Raw genomic sequence first — 18,142 nt, 5'->3', positions numbered from 1 at the left:
GACCATTGGCTGTGGAGAGGGCTGGTGCCCCCGCGTGCTTCTCAAAAAATGCTCCTCCCCTCAATGCTTGCAATCAATTGGGTGTGTGGAAAAGTACATCCTATAAGAGCCTCCGAACAGCCCATGTCCAACCCATAATCTGATCTGAAAATCGTAGGTGAAGGAGAAGGTTTAACCTCCTTCCATCATTCGTCAGGGAGGGAGGCGTGAAGACAGAGACAACCAGGGTGCCGGTGGTTGTGTCGCCTCCTTGGCTGAGACTGTGACTCTCTGGACTCTCCTTGAAACTCTTTCTTATTTATTGCAAGAATCTAAACAATGCAGTTAGAGAACATCCTACCCAGCGCCAGCATCAATTTACCCAAGACCTTTTACAATCTTTCTTCGTCGGACAGTGCCAACAACAGCCCGAGGCCATCATCATCGCAGCTTGACTATCAAGAAGTCGACCGGACGGAATCAGAGTCTAACAGCGCTCCTAAGAAATATCTGAGCGGGGTGGGAAACGGGATGCTGGGCGAGGGAGAGGGGGACGCCTTCACTAAAACCGGGCCCGATGGGAGGAAAGGCTCCCCGGTGCTCGGTGAGGACGAGTTGACGAGCGGTCGGCGGTACAGCATAGATGAACTTGGCTCTGACAGATACTTCATTTCGTCCTCCCAGGCGAGTTCCGACATGGCAAGCCCCTGTTCCCTCTTTCCTTATGCAGGACAGACCGGGTCGGTGTACACTGGGTCCAGCAGCTCCAGGTACCCGGCTTCACTTCATTACGGATCCGTCCTGCCTCCAACGGGCTTCTCATCCTCTTCCGTGTGCACCGGCCGGAGTCAGTTTAGCAGCGGAGGGTACCAGTTCAGCCAGGGTCCGGGCTGTTTGTACCCTTCCTATCCCGGGACAGGGACGGGTATAGGCTCCATGTCTCTGCCGGGGTCTGCAGCCGGAGCCAGAGCGCAGGTCTATCTCTGCAACCGGCCTCTGTGGCTGAAGTTCCACCGGCACCAGACCGAGATGATAATCACCAAACAGGGCAGGTAAGCAGATGCGCAGCCGGTCGCCTTTTAACAACCCAAATTTATAACACACACATTCATATCGAGAATATGAAAATGTCGTATGTGGCTTTTTTGGGGGGATAACTTAGTTTTTCAAAACTTTTTACGCATTAGCAAAATTTTACGCACATGATCTTTATCTTCTTTGACACTTATTTGTGGGTTCCGGTTCTATACATTTTAAGGTTTTCGTTTCATTTAAATTGTCAATGCACAATTACGCAACAGGCTAAACATGACACTGAATACATGTGCATTTATTTAGATTTACTGTTTAGATGTTATTCAAGCATTATGCCAAATGCATCACGTGAAGGAATCCAATGCCAAAGTGTTGTTTTTTACACTTTCCTCTGCACAGCTGTTAATTATTTCTGTTTTGCCTTTTTTTTTTTTTTTTTTTTCTCCAGACGGATGTTCCCATTCCTCAGTTTCAACATCACTGGACTCAACCTCACGGCCCATTACAATGTCTTTGTTGAAGTTATTTTGGCTGACCCTAATCACTGGCGCTTTCAAGGAGGAAAGTGGGTCACTTGTGGAAAAGCAGACAATAATATGCAAGGTGAGCTATAGAATTAACTGAACTTTTCCCCCCTTGCTCTTGTCAATTTTAATTTTATGTTTTTATAAATGCTTCAGTGGAAAAATTAAATTAAATAAAAAAAGAAATTAACAAAACTTGCTTCGAGACGATGCATTTTAGTGTGTGAGTTGTGAGGATGTTCGAATAAAACATGGCTGTAAAACATTAAGCCCTAAATATCGTTGTGACAGTTCAAGGAATATAGTTTTTCTTCATTATAGCAAGCGTGAAATATTTAACAGGTTTCGATTTTTAATGTTTAATTGAAATAATGTAGCCTCCACTTCTCCGTACAGTTTAATCTTGTAAAGTATGTGTGTGTATGTATGTGTGTGTGAGCGTGTGTGTGAAGTGTGAATCCCGGGGAACCATTTAATGTGTGAAAATGCTGATCAAATATGCATTATTAAAGAATTGCATAGATTTAAATAAGTATTAGTTCATTTTACATTTAAACTTTAATAGAAAATAATAGTTTAAAAAAAAGTTTTCTTCTTTTAAGAAAACAAAGATTCAATATTTTATTTCAGTAAATGAAAAACATTCCAAGCTCTTTATCAATTCATGTTTTTTTTAATCAAACATCTATTAAGAAATTAATATCACTGGAAAATGTTTTATTCTATTTTCACTTATTTTACCAATATTTTCCCCTAAAAGAATTAAATTGGTAAATCATGCATTGTTAGTCACTGAATAAGGTTTAGAAGCCGGATATGATTTATTTTGTCAACATTCAGGCAAAATAATTTGCACATTTTGTCATAATTTATCATGTCACTCATAGTGTTATTTCAATCTTACAGGTAACAAAATGTATGTTCATCCTGAATCTCCAAACACTGGTGCCCACTGGATGAGGCAAGAAATCTCTTTTGGCAAATTGAAGCTGACCAACAATAAAGGGGCCAACAACAACAACACACAGGTGAGACACTGACATTTTATCTTGCAATTTGATTTAGTTTTTGGCCTTATTTAGTAGTAATCTATGATAAATAATTATTTTGATATTATAGCTTTCAAGTATAATTACCATCTTTAATGATACATTATTATACATATTATCAACAGCACCAATTTTAATTGAGTAAAGAAGACACATAGATTTACGTCACTTATGTTTTTAGTTTTTATTGTGTGTTGCTTTTTACTCATCACACATTTCCACTTTGCAGATGATTGTCTTGCAGTCTCTTCATAAATACCAGCCGCGACTTCACATCGTTGAAGTGACAGAAGACGGCGTGGAGGACATGAGCAACGAGGCCAGAACTCAGACCTTCACCTTCCCAGAGAACCAGTTTATAGCCGTCACTGCTTACCAGAACACAGATGTGAGCATATGAATTATTAGTTGTTGTTTTTTTTCATTTTTAATAAAAACAAAACAAAACTTGACCATTTAGCTGCAGCAAAATCAAATGATTTTGAACTACATTTATTTAAAAAATCTTCATCATTGCTCTTTATTCATGCAGTACATATGCTCGCTTTAAGATGCATATGATTTATGCTGGGTTTCTTATTTCTTTCAGATCACACAGCTGAAGATCGATCACAACCCATTTGCAAAAGGCTTCCGGGACAATTATGACTCGTACGTGTCTGACACTGAAAGCTGTGTGGTTGATCTGTTTTTTCCTGTGGTCCACTGTTTGATGCATGGCTTGACCTTTTCACTTTAATCTTGCAGCTAATTTTTTCTTTGTGTGGGTTTCTTCTTTCTGTGTCGAACAGGATGTACACAGCTCCAGAGAGTGACAGGTTGACTCCATCCCCCACAGACTCTCCTCGCTCGACCCAAATTGTGCCCGGGGCCCGCTACGCCATGCAGCCTTTCTTTCAGGACCAGTTTGTCAACAACCTGCCTCAGAACCGCTTCTACGCCAGCGAACGGGCCGTTCCCCAAACCAACAGCCTCCTCTCACCACAGAGCGAGGACGCCAGCGCAGCCGCCTCTGCCCAACGCTGGTTCGTCCCCCCAGTTCAGCAGCCGGGCTCCAACAAGCTGGATCTGTCATATGACAATGACTATTCCACCAGTAGCCTGCTCTCCTACGGCATCAAGCCTCTATCTCTACAGACATCCCACGCCCTCAGCTACTACCCAGACTCGGCCTTCGCTTCCATGGCTGCGGGCTGGGGAACCAGAAGCTCTTACCAGCGCAAGATGACCACGGGCCTGCCCTGGTCCCCTCGTCCAAGCCCCCCAGCTTTCCCGGAGGACCAGCTGGGGGCAACTAAAGACAAACTTCCTGATGAGAGCGCGCCACCGGCCTCGACCTGGATCGAGACGTCCCACTCATTGAAATCGGTGGACTCTACCGATTCTGGTGTGTACTCCATGGTCTGCAAGAGACGCAGGATGTCCCCTGGGGGCTCAAGCACAGAGAACTCCCCAACCATCAAGTGTGAAGACTTGACTACGGAGGATTACAACAAGGACAACCCAAAAGGCATGGGTTATTATGCATTCTACACAAGCCCCTAAGACTGTATTTATTAAAACTAAATATAATTCTTTTGTTTATTATTGAGTGCTCTCCATTCCTTGTTAATGTCTTTTTTCTCTTTTCTCTAAAGGTGCCAAAGCTTAGTGTTCCCCCAAGCAAGCTGCACAAGGTTTTTTTCCCAGGCCAGCCCCTCACATACCTGAGCAGAAACATGCATAGTGATTGTTGTTTTTGAAAAAGCATGTCCCCTTTTTATTCATTTATTTTTTTACAACTTTTTTTTTCTTGCTTTTATTTCTTTTCCCCTTTTTTATTTCTTTTTTTACAAATGTGAATTTTTTATTTTTCTTCCCCTGCGTATTTAAGTCATTTTCGTTGTACAGTATTGGTGCACTTTAGAATGTGATGTATCTTGTACAAATTGTCTTCTTGGAGGTGTTATTAAATGGATGATAATAAAAACAGCTTTTCATAAAGCATTGTCCAAAGGTCTTTCCCTGTATGTTTTATTCATATATTATGGCTGACACTTACCGCACTGATGAGAGTTTGAAAATATTGTGCGTAATTTGATGTAAATAAGATTGTTTGGGTTTTAAAAAAATAAATATATAAAGGCCGCTGCAGAAATTAAATATTAAAATGTTTCAATTGAGGGAAAAATTACAACTGTACAGGTTTTATCACACTGTTGATGTGTGTGTGAGTAGTGTGATCTGCAGTATGAGCCTTGTGTGTTGTGTGGCATCTTTGGGAGACAACGAATTTCGGACTGTAAGTGAAGGCCCTAAAGCAATTACCTTCATAAAATCTATCTTGCAGCATAATGCAATTTTTTGCCGAGGGGGGGGGGGTATAATATTGTAGCCCATTTAATTTAGTGGTATCCAGTATTTCTCCTGTAAAGAAGTCAAACAAGTGGTATGCAAATGAATTGGGAATACATTTTCAGTGACATTAGTTTGCTAACAAATATTTGATAAGCTTCTATATCAGGGCCATTGCTGCATTAATTTTTTTATTATTGCAATAAAGCATATAAATTCAATATAAACTTTTTTGTTCATACCCACTAACTGACAATATGTACAGTTATAAACAAAATGAAATAAAAATTAAAGACAAAAAATGCCACTGACAGTGTTTTAAGCCTGCAGTCTGTGAGTTTGACTTTGATTTAAAGAAATACTCGTAGGCCATGGCATGTATACACAAGACCTGAGCAATCCGTTAAAGGCAAATAAGTGTTAAAACGTAACACCCGTGCTCACAATTCAAGCGAACAAAGTGTGATTTAAATATGAGATTTACATGTTTTACATGACACATGACACACAACATAGATCCAATTAGGTGAAAAGCACACAAAAGCACAAAGTCCTATTCCTTCTGTTGTTGCCATGGTGCTTTCACACATTTTATCATTTACCTAAGTAATGCAATTGCATGTGAGGCATGTGTGCTTAGAAGATATGAAAACAGGCTAAATGGAAAATGGTCCATCAACCATCCATCTAAGGGCAATGTACAACTCAACACCTCTATTTATACTGTATTTCCATGGCCTCTCCAAATGTGGATGAGTGAAAAAGCAGCAAGAGATAAATTCCATGAAAAGAGAAGTCATAATATTCACACAGAGTCTACTTGGCTCATGTTCTCAGCACCTGTTTTTCCTCAGTGAAAATACTTCAAAACCTCCCCCATAAGGACCCCAATTTGAATTGATTTACATACTCGAATTCTAATTAATTCTGTTGTCAGACTCCTTGACAAAGTGAGGAGTCTGACTAACTCCAATTAACACCTCCTAACAAGGTAGAGTGCTTGATTGCCCTGGCCTCTCAGGAAAGCTGTAAGAAAAAGGCTCTTGGGGGGGAGGGGGGTTCGAGCCTGGAGAATAAAAATGTTTGCACTTGCGCGTGTCAGCAAATTGTATTTCAGAGCATCTGATGATGTTTTTCTTTTCTCCTTTTCATGTTGTCTCGACCTCCGCTCATCAGTGGCTGGTGGTGAATAGCTGTCAAGATTAGGGCTGGAAAAACAGGAACTACAGGAGCCACGAGAATCAAGCAACAGTGATGTGATATTAATTGATACACTGACAGCTAAAGAGAAAAATCAGTAATCATTTTACAAGGAGAAATTGTTTGTATCTCTCAGCCAGCAACTTATCAGTTATTAGTCAGTATCTAAACTTCAAAGCAACCTTCAGCACCCGTCTTTGTTGTGTCTGTGCTGTGAACTCTTGACTTTCTTTTCACCATTAAGCTAGGCTCACAATATGTGCATAATTTTTTTAAAAATGCATAAAAAGGGGCAAGGGAATTTCAGTAGATAATACAGTGATACATACAGCATGACTTTCATATAGTAACAGGAACAGAGCAACATATACATTCATTGTTGTTTAGAGTGATGAGTATCATCGTCAGTCTGCTGTAAACATCCTCTCATAATTAATTCGATGGATATTCCACAACTTAATAACAGACCGACAACTCCAAAATCCAGCAACAGGTCGATAGATTGTGTCTTTCTAAATCGTTCATGTGCAAGAAGTATAGTAATCAATAGACACCTCTACAGCATGCTTCCTCAAATTCAGTCCATGTTGAATTATAGGAGATATGCGCATTGGGATAAGACCTGAAGAATTGACTACTGTGATCTACTGTTGTTGTTAACATTGCTGGCTACAATCTCAGTAATTGACTGAGTTTTGGTGTAATGTCAGGAATACAAGGCCTGTGAGAACTACAGTATATTGAATGAAAACCATCCAGTGTTTTACAGAATTTATAGAGTATCAAGTTCTCAATGTCTTCTTCCTGTTTTATGCGTGTGAACAGTTGCGTGTCTTTGCCCTTCCCTCAGGCTGTCCATTGGTGACCATGTTGAGTGTTCATGTAAGAAAGGCCAAGGAGGCTTCGGAGACAGTGTAGCCAAGGAGGGCTGACATCTAAACACAGATGAAGGCCTGAGGCCGTTTCCTCACCTTCAGTCACACACTATTACTGCTCTCACTGACTAAATGCAGCCACAGGCAGACGCGTGTTTGGGTCAAGATTTTTCAGACACCCCTTTTAGAAGTAACCTACAGACAGGCAAGACTGAAACGGTCGCGATTATGTTTCGTCTTCACACTATATTTCCCCTTTTGATGTGTTGATAAATGTCACCTCTATTAAATGATTATCAAGCCAGTTAGCATTACTGCAAAAGTGTTCCTCAGGGACAATCTGAGTCTCATTTGGCCACTCTGTTGCTTTGTGATGTATTCAGCCATGATCTAGTTAATGGCTATTCTTTTACAAAGGGCTTTGGTTTAAATATCTTGATGTTAATGTCATTAGGCAGCAATAAGTCAGATTCGGTCTTTAGTTGTTCCTGAAATGATGCACACAGTTCTCATTTCTTTCTGAAGAGAGTGTACACACTGTATTATATTGTACACCCTTGGGGATAATTATTTAAACTTACACTATGTTAGATACCTTCTGGTACCATCTTTGCATTATTAAGTACAGGTATTAGGTGGAGGTAAAGATGCTGACAAAGGCTCTCCTTTTAGCTCTCCTCAGGTGTTTATATACACAACACAATGCTTTATTTAGTTTCACTATCTCCATTGGAATTGGTTCATCAGCAGTGGATGGGGGGGTGGGTTGACTACAGTACGGGTGTAATGCTCACAGGTCTGTTGGAGTGAGATTCTGGTGTGAGATGAGTCTCAAGTTAGCAGGGCCACAACTGTTTGGAGAAGGGCGTTGAGTGTTGGCAGAGAGCATGGAGGTGAGAGGAACCGGAGGCGCAGAAGGGTCTAGTGTCGGTGCCCTCAGACGGCGTGTGTAGCGCGCAGACTGGGCCCAGACTCACTGGTCCATGGGTAATGTTAGAGAGAGTATCCCGCGGCTGAGCTGCACTTAACAGCACATTGATTTCAGACCCCTGTGTTCCCTCTGGAGGGCAGTGGGACACATCTCAACAGGCCAGACCGACCCCCTCCCCTTCTTACCCCCTTCCCCACGTCCCCTTCTGACCACCACCACCATTTACCATCACCACAACCTACCCCTCCCACCATCTACCCACCCCTGCGTCGATTTGGGTACACCACGCTGGTCACTGGCCTCTACTCCCCCCTCCTCTGAAGGTCCCGAAGGAGTTGAACAGGATTCAGGGGCACTAAGGTTCCCACAAGACCTGGGTCTTGAGAGTGATGTTTGGGGTAGGGCATGCAGAAGCAGCCAGGTGGAAAAGATCTGTGGTCAAAATCAATGCATTGGCACTTTGATGGGGCGCTCCAACAGATTTGGGAATTTCACATTCCCTTCCTTCTTCTCTCTTGGCACCCTCAGAAGGCCTCACCACTGGAGGAAAAACAACATCCACTAAACCTTATGGGAAAGAGGGAGTCTTAATTTCCTCTGCTTTCTGAGACAAAACAAGAAACAGTCAATATTCATTTGGTGGCTTGTGTCTAGCATGCTAGACTGTCATATCTGTCACTTCTTGCTGCTAAATATAAAATATCTGTGCAACCTTTGTACAGACTCTTAAAGCTCTGCAGCCAGGCCCTCTCTGCTAGTTAATGGACAGTGGTTACAATTCTTTCATCATAGAAAGTTCACTCTTTTTCTTGTCTTTTCTCTAAATCTTTAAAAGAAAAACTTTCTTTCTCATCAGCACCACACTTTGCAGTCTGCATCTCTTATGTGAATCCCAGCACAGGTGGATGCCAGTGTGGTTCTTCTTCCACTTGTCTAACTTCTGACTCATCTCCCAGCTGCATAATGCGGATGCATGTTTCAGGAGTGGTACACAGCACACGTCTTTGTGCGCTAATGGGCTCTCAGCATCTTTAAGACTCAGGGTACAATTAAGAGGTGATAGTTTGATCTCCCACCTCGCAGTTCTATTTCTGAGCTGCCGCGTGATTATGCCGGAGGTTGATGGGTGGGTGAGGTATGGGCTCTATTTAAAGGAAGACACCCATGAACTCCTGAAAGAACAGACTTGCTGTTTGCACCTGTCTCATTTTTATTCTAACTGTATTGTACTCTATTGCAGTTAAGTTTATGATATGATAAAGGGATTTTGTAATAATGCACACAATAGAGGGTGTTCACTGTCATTGTGGCAGAAGAATAGATGAGTCTGTGCTAAACTCCATGAGTCTGGAGGAAAGGTTGTCCTTGAATGACTTCCTGGCCTGGGTTATTAAAAGTAATTGTATAGGCCAAGATTATTTCATGACAACAACCTCCAACTTGACCTGGTGTATTCCCACATCTCAAATTGTTTCATTTAAAGCTTTGTTGTGATCATCAAGCAAAATAGAGTTATGTTTTGGCTACTTAAAAAGTCAGTTATATGTATAGGCTATTACAGACCTTTTCATTTCACAGATTGCGTATCCTGTAAATGACCAGTAATAAAAATGAGATGACCCAAAACTCTGAAGATATAATTAAACATGCTCATTTCTGACAGTTGTCCATGGCCAGAGAGAAATGGATGATACAGCAGTGCCATCTGCTGGTGAAAAAGAACTATTACACTGTTGTTGTATCTGGTCTTAAGCAAGGTGGATGATATGGCAGATGGATGATAACCCTGAATCAAGAGGCTGTAGGATGATAAAGAGGTTTTTTACTTTGAGTAAGTGCAAATACTTTAAGACTAAACTCATATAATCCCAATATATGAAAAAGTTGAAGATCTTTGTTGATCTCCCACCTTAAGACAAGAGAAGACATCTCTACAATGTGACCTTATAGTACTAAACCATCAGTCTTCTCTCTTGTTGTCCTTTCATCATATTTAAACTAAACATCTGTGCCTGCTGGCTGTTTGTTTCTCTCAACCTTTTGATGTCGTTTGAAACCTGATTTGACTTCAAAGATCCAAACAGTAAATTTTGTTTGAAGTTTTCATTAGACATTTATATGAAGAGGACAATGTAGAGGATATTGTCAGTGATGGTGAGTGCATGCTACAGTTTCTGCTATCCTCACAAGTGTAGTGATAAGCTATATTTGGAGAAGATAACATATGTTAGACTTTTATAGCCTAGGAGGAGGATTAAGAAGGCAACAGGGACAGTGACGTCATTTGACAGTAAAGTGAATTAATGCCTGAGTGTCTGCACTTTCTTCAGAGCTGCATATGGATTTTCAAGAGATTTTTTTTCATCATAATAAAGGAACGTATCTTGTTTTATTGCTAATTTGATTATTATTGCCGGCATTAACAATTTTCTATCACGAGCAGGAAACATTAAAATTAATTTAATTGTTGTGTGGGCTATTGATCCATGTTATTTACAGACCTATCAGCAGGCTGCAGGCTCATGTGTTTTGACTAATATCTATAATTTGTTTCACATTTTCATCACAGATTGTTCCTTTAAAGGATACGCCAACAGTAAAACAGTGAGGTGGCGATATGAACACTGAAAGACGTTTTCCTCGCTGTATTCATCCTGTTCAGAATGGCTATTCAAAGATTCAAATGCACTTTCAATGTAGGTGATGGAGGCCAAAATCCACAATTATTTTGTGCTAAAATGCATTTAAAAGTTTAACTGAGGCATTATATGATGCTTAGGCAGTCTGAGCCTTTCATATGAAGTGAATATCTGCTACATTTACAGTCTTTTTAGCATCAAAATACCTCCTTTTGTTTCTTTGAACAGAGTTTCCCTGTTGACCTGCAGTGGAAGTATAATAATAATAATAATAATAATAATAATAATAATAATAATAATAATAATGCATTTTATTTAAAGGCGCCTTTCAAAGCACTCAAGGACACCTTACAAGGCACAAAAAACACAACCACATTGCATCAAACAATATAAATCAGGTAACATTTAGTGTAAAGATAAAGAATAAATATGAATGTGACTATAAAGTGCATTAGTACAATAAATAAACAAGAATGTGATTGCATAGTTAGTGTGAGACAGAGTATGCCACTCTGAATAGGTGCGTTTTCAGGCGGGATTTAAAGGTGGAGACAGAGTCAGAAGTGCAAATGTATAGTAACAAAAAGAGTGACTTTAACAATGAAAAGACTGTAACACTGAATATATCTACTTGATTTAACTAATTTGGGTAACTGAAGCTTTATATAAGCTTCAGATAAACTTTTAAATACACTTTTGCACAGAAGGAGGCCTGTGGATTTTGTCCTCCATCCCTTGCATTGTAAGTGCATTATGAAGGGATCTTCTAATAAACAAGATGAATGATTATTGCAAGAAAAATCTATTTCAGTGTTCATTTGGACACCAGACTATTGTTTTAAGACAGACTTTAAGTCGCTTTAAAGTTAAAAAGGGTGATATGATGTCAAATAGCTTGTTCTTACTCCTAGTTGATGCAAAACCATTCACACTAATAATGTTAATCCTCCAATAGAAGAAGAAGAAACTTTAGAAGAAGAAACTTTTATTTCGGACGCATCTACCATATGAATAAAATAAAACATAAGACAATACAAGGACAAGACAGTATAGATATATACAGGGTTCCAATGCTTCCAAAAAACAAGAGGAGTATTTTGTTTCCCTTTGTGTAGGCTGGGCTATTATTATGGCATTATGCCATGAATCTGTACATTAACATTGTCAACACAGCATAGAAGTTAGACACACTGTTAGAAACAAACATATGTCTTGCACTCGTCCATCTTGGAAGCTTAAAACTGTTATGTGTTATGTTCCGGTCAAATTCGACTGATTTAAAAGTTTTATCTCTGAAAAATGTAGTTAATTTGATCAGACTGACCTAAGACTCCATGGCTTTGTCCACAAAGAGGATTTCAAACTAGCAAAATAAATTGTATTAATTTGTATACAATTTGTATGTATTTTATTCAACTTTTGTACACTCTTGGTGTTCCCGGTCAAAAATCATTAGAAATGAATGGGGGAGACTGAGCTCAGGTACATCCTCTTTTGTGAGATGGAAACACGCACACACACACACACACACACACACACACACACACACACACACACACACACACACACACACACACACACACACACACACACACACACACCTTGGGTTCCCTGGCAACCACTACGGGAACCTTTGCCCAGTAGAGTCTCTCTCCTGCGGGAACAACACCTGTTGGCAGTTCTCACAGACAGTTGCAACAGTTTCAGTAATATTGAACTTTTCTTGTAGCATTTTTGAGGCCTTGCTCACAGTTCATTGTGTGGCAGCACCATGGCAGATCGCTATATACCGTAAGTGAGGCTCTTGATTATATATTTGATCACCATACTGGTGAGGAGGAGAGAGGCCAGGAAACTGACAGTGAGGATGGATTAGAGGAGGAAGCGTCAGAAGATGAAGACGACATGGAATATAATCCAGACCAAGAAATAACTGATGAGGCTGCTGTCACATTCAAGTCAAAGAATGGGAACATATCCTGGTCTTCATCCCCACCTGAGAATCAAGGTCGGCTTTCAGCTGAAAATGTCATCAGGATGACCCCAGGACCTAGAAAATATGCCATATCCTGGATTGATGACATCAAATCCTGCTTTGAACTGTTCTTGACTGAGTCCATCGAAATCATAGTGGTAAACAAGACCAAATTGGAGGGTAAAATGGATTTACAAAGACAATTGGTCACTTTCTGCGAGAGAGAGAGAGAGAGAGGTGACAAAAGGAAGAGGTGCAGTCTTTGTGCTCCAAGAGATGTGAAAACAAGCATAATGTGCCATAAATGCAATGCATATGTTTGCAAGGCACATGCAACAACCTGCACATATTGTCCAACATGTGCATGAGAAAAAAATACCATTTAAGTTTGAGTTCACCCACTCCACCAAGTTTAGAAGCCTGGTTTTGTTGTTTTGGTCAGTTTTCTGTTTTTTTCTGTTATCAGGCAAAAACTGATAGTCTGGGATAATTTCCTTTGTACAGAAATAAAATGTTCCTATTCACTTTTGACCGGGAACACGACAGGTGTTACTATATGTAACTGCATAAACATTTTAAATGGTTGCAAAACAACTGTCCTTGGTAACTCCAACCTAAGTAGTCTGTGATAAACAGTATACTATGTTTCATCTGATTATTTCAAAACAATCCAGAAATTATGCTTTTTAAGACCTCAAATTCAAGATGTATAAACTCAGATTAGTGATGCATACAAGCCAAAAATAACAAATAGAAGTTCAAAACTTGTAATGTTCACAAGAACTTAAGTTGATAAAAGAATCTAACACAACAAGTAGTGATAATATATGTATTATTACAGTTATTACAATGATGAGTCTTAATGGAACGGTCATTTTTGACAAGGAACACAAAATTGTTTAACATGAAATGAACACAACATGAGGGTTAAGCACGACTCTGAAAGCATCATTAAATGCAACCTGAAGCTTTGTCATTTTTTCTTTGCTATAATTGCACGCATAGACCAGAGTACATCTACAGTATGCTTTAAAATGAGCTGTGAAAGTTGCGTGCCAGCAATAATTCAAAATGTTGTGGATTTAGACTAAAATAAAAACAAATGGTTTTTTTTTATTTATTTCTGATGCATCTCCAGGTCCATATGAATACAATAAAACATAAGACAATACAAGGACAAGACAATATAGATATATACAGGGTTAAAACAGAAACAGACATTTGTTCCATTGCTTCCAGAAAACAGGAGTATTTGGTTTCACTTTGTGTAGGCTGGGCTGTTATTATTATGCCATGAATCTTGTTGTGTTGACATTAACATCGTCAACACAGCATGAAAGGTAGACACACTGTTAGAAACAAACATATGTCTTGCACTCTGATTCTGAATGCATCATTAAATGCAACCTGAAGATTTTTTTTAATTTTTGCTTTGCTATAATTGCACTGCATAGAGGGAAGTAGATCTACAATATGCTTTAAAATGAGCTGTGAAACTTGCGTGCCAGCAATAATTCAACATGATTTAAAGTTTGTGTATTCAGACTACAATTCAAAACAAATGTTGTGGTTTTCAACAGCTACTGTACGTCCAACTTCTCAACACAAAAAGCCCGCTTTGGGACTTTGAGGCAACAAGGAACTAGTCCCAAACTCCATGTTTACGTCTTTGAATTTGATTGGTTGAAACGCACCGGGTATCGAAAACCTATTGGCTAGCCACCGCTGTCAATCATGTGAAAAGGGGGCGTGTCCTTAGCGCGTCGTCAGGGAGAGCACACAACCAGCCAGCCCTCTTCCAGTGTCACTGAGCCCGGTCTACTCCTCACATCTACCGGCATTAAAACAACACACAGCTAAGGGTAAGCAAGAGGACCGGAGACTGGTTTGAAATGGACGAACCCTCGGAACAAATGAAACCTCTTTTAAGGACTGTAAGTACCCCACACGACACCGTTAACCGCTAGCTCTTTGTCCCGAAGAGGGGTGGGAAGGGGGGGTTGCCTCGCCTCTTGTTTGCCAAGCAGCCGGAGAAGTAGTAGGGATGCTTGTGGGAGTCAGACCCAGTGAGGCACCCATCCGGTTATTGTTAGCCGGCTTTCTACTCCTGACACGTGGCATGGGTGCAAGTTGTGTTCAACCCCCTTGTTTAAGCTTTTATTCACATATACAGTGTGTTTAAAAATGTGTTTTGGTTCGTCTTCATGTCTAGTACTTGCTAGCTAAAGAAATATATATAGCGTTGTTAAGTTCAGCACCCCCCATCTCCCCTCCAAATTTAAAGCTAAATAAATAAATATATGTCATGTTAGCTGGGCAAGTTTGGACACTGAGGTTTTATTCAGGCATTAAGCTTACCTATAACTAGTCACGATAAGCCTCTGGTGTTGGCAGAGTAGGTCTGACAAGTTTATAAGCCTGTCATTAATGAACTTAACCTTAGCTAATAGTTACTCTATATATATGTTACTGGTAGCTTTGTGCCTTGGCTTTCATCCCTTAATGATTAACAGGCATGAGTGGAACATTAGACGTGTAACTAGTTATCTCTTTTGCACTTGAGTAAAACATTTCCATAAATATATTTTTCGAAATATTGTGTATATATTTTTGGGATTTTATGAGTTGTATCTCGACAAGATATGTTGCACCCTATTATGGTGGTCATTAATATCACACAAACTCGTTTCTAAACTTCTTTCTAACAAAAGCCTACCACAAGCTTCAACAACTGAACAACCACCTTTTAATCAATCATGCCCCTAACAGGGTGTTAAAGAGTTTGTATATCCTGGTGCACATTGCCTGTTTAAGGGTCAATGCTCAACAGGTTCACTTAGTCAGCTACTTCATATTATTTGTCCTCAGCGAGACATCCTATAAGGTCTGCTGCTACAGTTTAGAGCAGGGAATAAAACGCTCATTTGCATATAAAATGCACCCAAAATAGATCAGCCTTGACGTGTGACATTTCCTAGACAGGAAATGCTGCTAATTTTTTTTTGCTGTGTGAAACGAGAAGGAGAATATAGAGGTGGAACCGAAAAAAAGAGACCATTTCCCACAACAACAGACACGTGAATTACAGTAGCTGACACAGTTACCGCATTATTGTCAATATGATGTTTTAGCAGTGCCGTGTTTCTCTCTCTCTCTCTCTGTGTGTGTGTGTGTGTGTGTACCCACATCCTGTCTGCTTGGTGTAACTTTAGAGTCACACATGGGGTAATGAGTATCATACACACACACAGCAATGTTAACACAACTCCCCCCAAAAAAGAAACTTATTGCACTGCTAAGTTTAAAATGCACACCAGACTCTCTGACTCAAAAGCTGGTGTAGGGTTGTCCACTGCTCACTCTCTCTCTTTGTGTGTGTGTGTGTGTGTGTGTCTGTGTGTGTGAACCTGAGCATGTGTACATGTGTGCATGCTTCTGGGGAAACTTGACCCCTGGGTGCTCAGCTGTATAGCTGCTTACTTCATCCCTCCTCCCTAAGGCATGGGAGTCAGGAAAATAAGACCCCTGGGGCAATAATTCAGCTGCCTAATGAATTCTCTACATTCATTAAGTGTTAAAGCATCAAAAGTCACACACTAGAAGAACAAGTCATTGTTCAACTTTTGTTATTCTTTTAAGCCTCACATACTGTTCATATTCTGACTCATAATTAGTCTCTGTATCAATTCACATTCATAAATTCAGCATCAGTCATAAATAAATGTTTGATTATTTTATGGAAATCCCTATTTTATGGTCCAGGAGAACATTTTGTACAATATGATGAATACAGCAACACGTCTGAATGCTGATTTTTTTCTTCTTCTTATAAACACAGGTCAAACTCTTACATTTGCATATATAAAAATGTTTCAGCTGCACAAAAATTAAAAAGAAAATATGCACTTTATTTACCTTGTTGTATACTGTGGGTCACATTAGGAAAAGTCTGACTAAAAAAATGTGTATAGGGTGTTTTTACAGCTCTAAAAAGTGAAAAAAATGGGTCATATTTGACCCAGAAGAGTATGTAAGGGTTAAGGCTTGATGCTATTGTCAAGAGTCTGTGTTTGTTGGGTTGGAGGTGAAAGGGCTGGTGATCTTCTGACACAGATAGTAGCATTTTAATAGCAGTTGTACAGTTTCTTTGTAAAGTTAAGTTGTGTATTAGCTGTATTTTAAAAGCAGGCGTTCATTTTCAAACAACGTAGGACCTTGCCTCTTCTTTTATTCGAGGCCTAATTGCGTTATTTTCTGATGAACCCATCATCTAAAAAGGAGTTAGGAAAATGAGGCTCATTTAAATTATTTTGTGTAACTCAGCCTCTGCACTTTGCTGTCTTGAAGGTAAATAACTATATATACAAACTATTTGAATAACTGTCAAGAATATATGTGGAGCGATTCCCGTTTGGTCATATTTTGCCTAATATGTTTTTCGCCCTCGTCTCTGTTTACAGATTAAAGTAACTTGGCTCAACAGTAGGAGCCTTCATTGAATATTTTTCCTCAGGTGTTTGCCAGCCTGCCAGTAGGAGGGGGATTTGTGCGTCCTGCTGTCCCACTACTGAAAGAGGGTTTAAGTCCAGCCAGTGTGGGTTCTGTGACCTGGACTATTATTGGCCTCACCACTTACTGCCAGGATTAGTCAGTGTTTTTATGAAGCTCTCTGTATGGCATTGCTTTTAAATGGGTAATTACACAGGTTGAGCCTCATTGCCAGTCTGACAGTGCGCTGTTCTTTACAGTGATACAATTATGAATTAACCCTTTACATACTGCTCATATTCTGACTCATAATTAGTCTCTTCACCAATTCACACTCATAAATCCCCCATCAGTCATTAATTCATGGAAAAAAAGACAGTCACAATCACTATTTTATAGTCCAGGAGAACATTTTATTGAATATGTTCAATACAAAAACATGTTTAAATGGTGATGTTTGAATTTTTAAAAATGAACCAGGTCAAATTTGTACATGTGCATGCATAAAAATGTGTATCAGCTGCACAATAATAAAAAAAGATGCATTTTACTTCCATTTTTGTATATTGTGGGTTACAATTCCCACAATATTCCAGCTAAAAGAAATGTGTATATGTTTTTTTTTACAGCTCTCAAACATAAAAATGGTTGAAATGTGATCCTAAACAGCACGTAAGGGTTAATTCCTACTGTAATCGGCTAATTGTGAAAACAACAGAGAGCCTCTACTCTCTATAGGAACTAAATGTAAGAATATGAGATGCATGTAAAAAGCACCATTGGCCGCAAGCTGTTAAGTGCTTCTCGGAGGTGATGACAAGGTCCGCTGCGTGAATTAGACATTGACACAGTTGGACGTTCAGCTCTTAGAAAAAGTTGCATCTAAATCTGAAGATGATTCATGTTCTCCAGAGGAGGGCAGCCCAGTGTGCGTGATCACCCCTGTGTCTCATACATATGCTCACACAAAAACACATTTCACTGCACTTTAGATGGAGCTCACATACAGTATGTTTTTCTCTCTGAAGGTGACTGACTTTGCTTTTATTTAGATGTCCGTCAACAGGAACGGGAGTTGTTTTTTTTTCTGACTAGTGCTGGAATAAGTCTATT

General features: G+C 39.7%; 2 protein-coding genes across 2 annotated transcripts in view; both read left to right on the top strand.

The window, feature by feature from the left end:
- Positions 1-318: 318 nt before the first annotated feature.
- On the top strand, positions 319-4,336 carry eomesa (eomesodermin homolog a). Its single transcript, XM_062436513.1, has 6 exons — positions 319-1,031; positions 1,463-1,617; positions 2,445-2,566; positions 2,817-2,975; positions 3,177-3,238; positions 3,379-4,336. Exons 1-6 carry the CDS (start codon positions 319-321, stop codon positions 4,130-4,132), a joined length of 1,965 nt encoding a protein of 654 aa, XP_062292497.1. The 3' UTR covers positions 4,133-4,336.
- A 10,039-nt stretch (positions 4,337-14,375) lies between these two features.
- The window catches only part of LOC133996983 (sodium bicarbonate cotransporter 3-like), a 46,908-nt gene continuing 43,141 nt past the window's right edge, over positions 14,376-18,142 (top strand). Inside the window, exon 1 of the mRNA XM_062436512.1 lies at positions 14,376-14,475. Within this exon, the coding sequence (XP_062292496.1) occupies positions 14,434-14,475 (42 nt within the window). The 5' untranslated portion in view covers positions 14,376-14,433. The remainder of the gene's footprint in view (positions 14,476-18,142) is intronic.

Source organism: Scomber scombrus, chromosome 16 (genome assembly GCF_963691925.1).
Source record: "Scomber scombrus chromosome 16, fScoSco1.1, whole genome shotgun sequence".
NCBI lineage: Eukaryota > Metazoa > Chordata > Actinopteri > Scombriformes > Scombridae > Scomber > Scomber scombrus.
Note: the sequence above shows the minus strand (reverse complement) of the source record. Positions and strands in the feature narration are given on the sequence as shown.

Bases quoted from the DNA above. Each gene is read 5' to 3' on its own strand.
- eomesa (XM_062436513.1), top strand. From the start codon at position 319: ATGCAGTTAGAGAACATCCTACCCAGCGCCAGCATCAATTTACCCAAG. The intron at 2,567-2,816 runs GTGAGACACTGA...TCCACTTTGCAG, and splicing joins CCAACAACAACAACACACAG to ATGATTGTCTTGCAGTCTCT. The intron at 2,976-3,176 runs GTGAGCATATGA...TATTTCTTTCAG, and splicing joins CTGCTTACCAGAACACAGAT to ATCACACAGCTGAAGATCGA.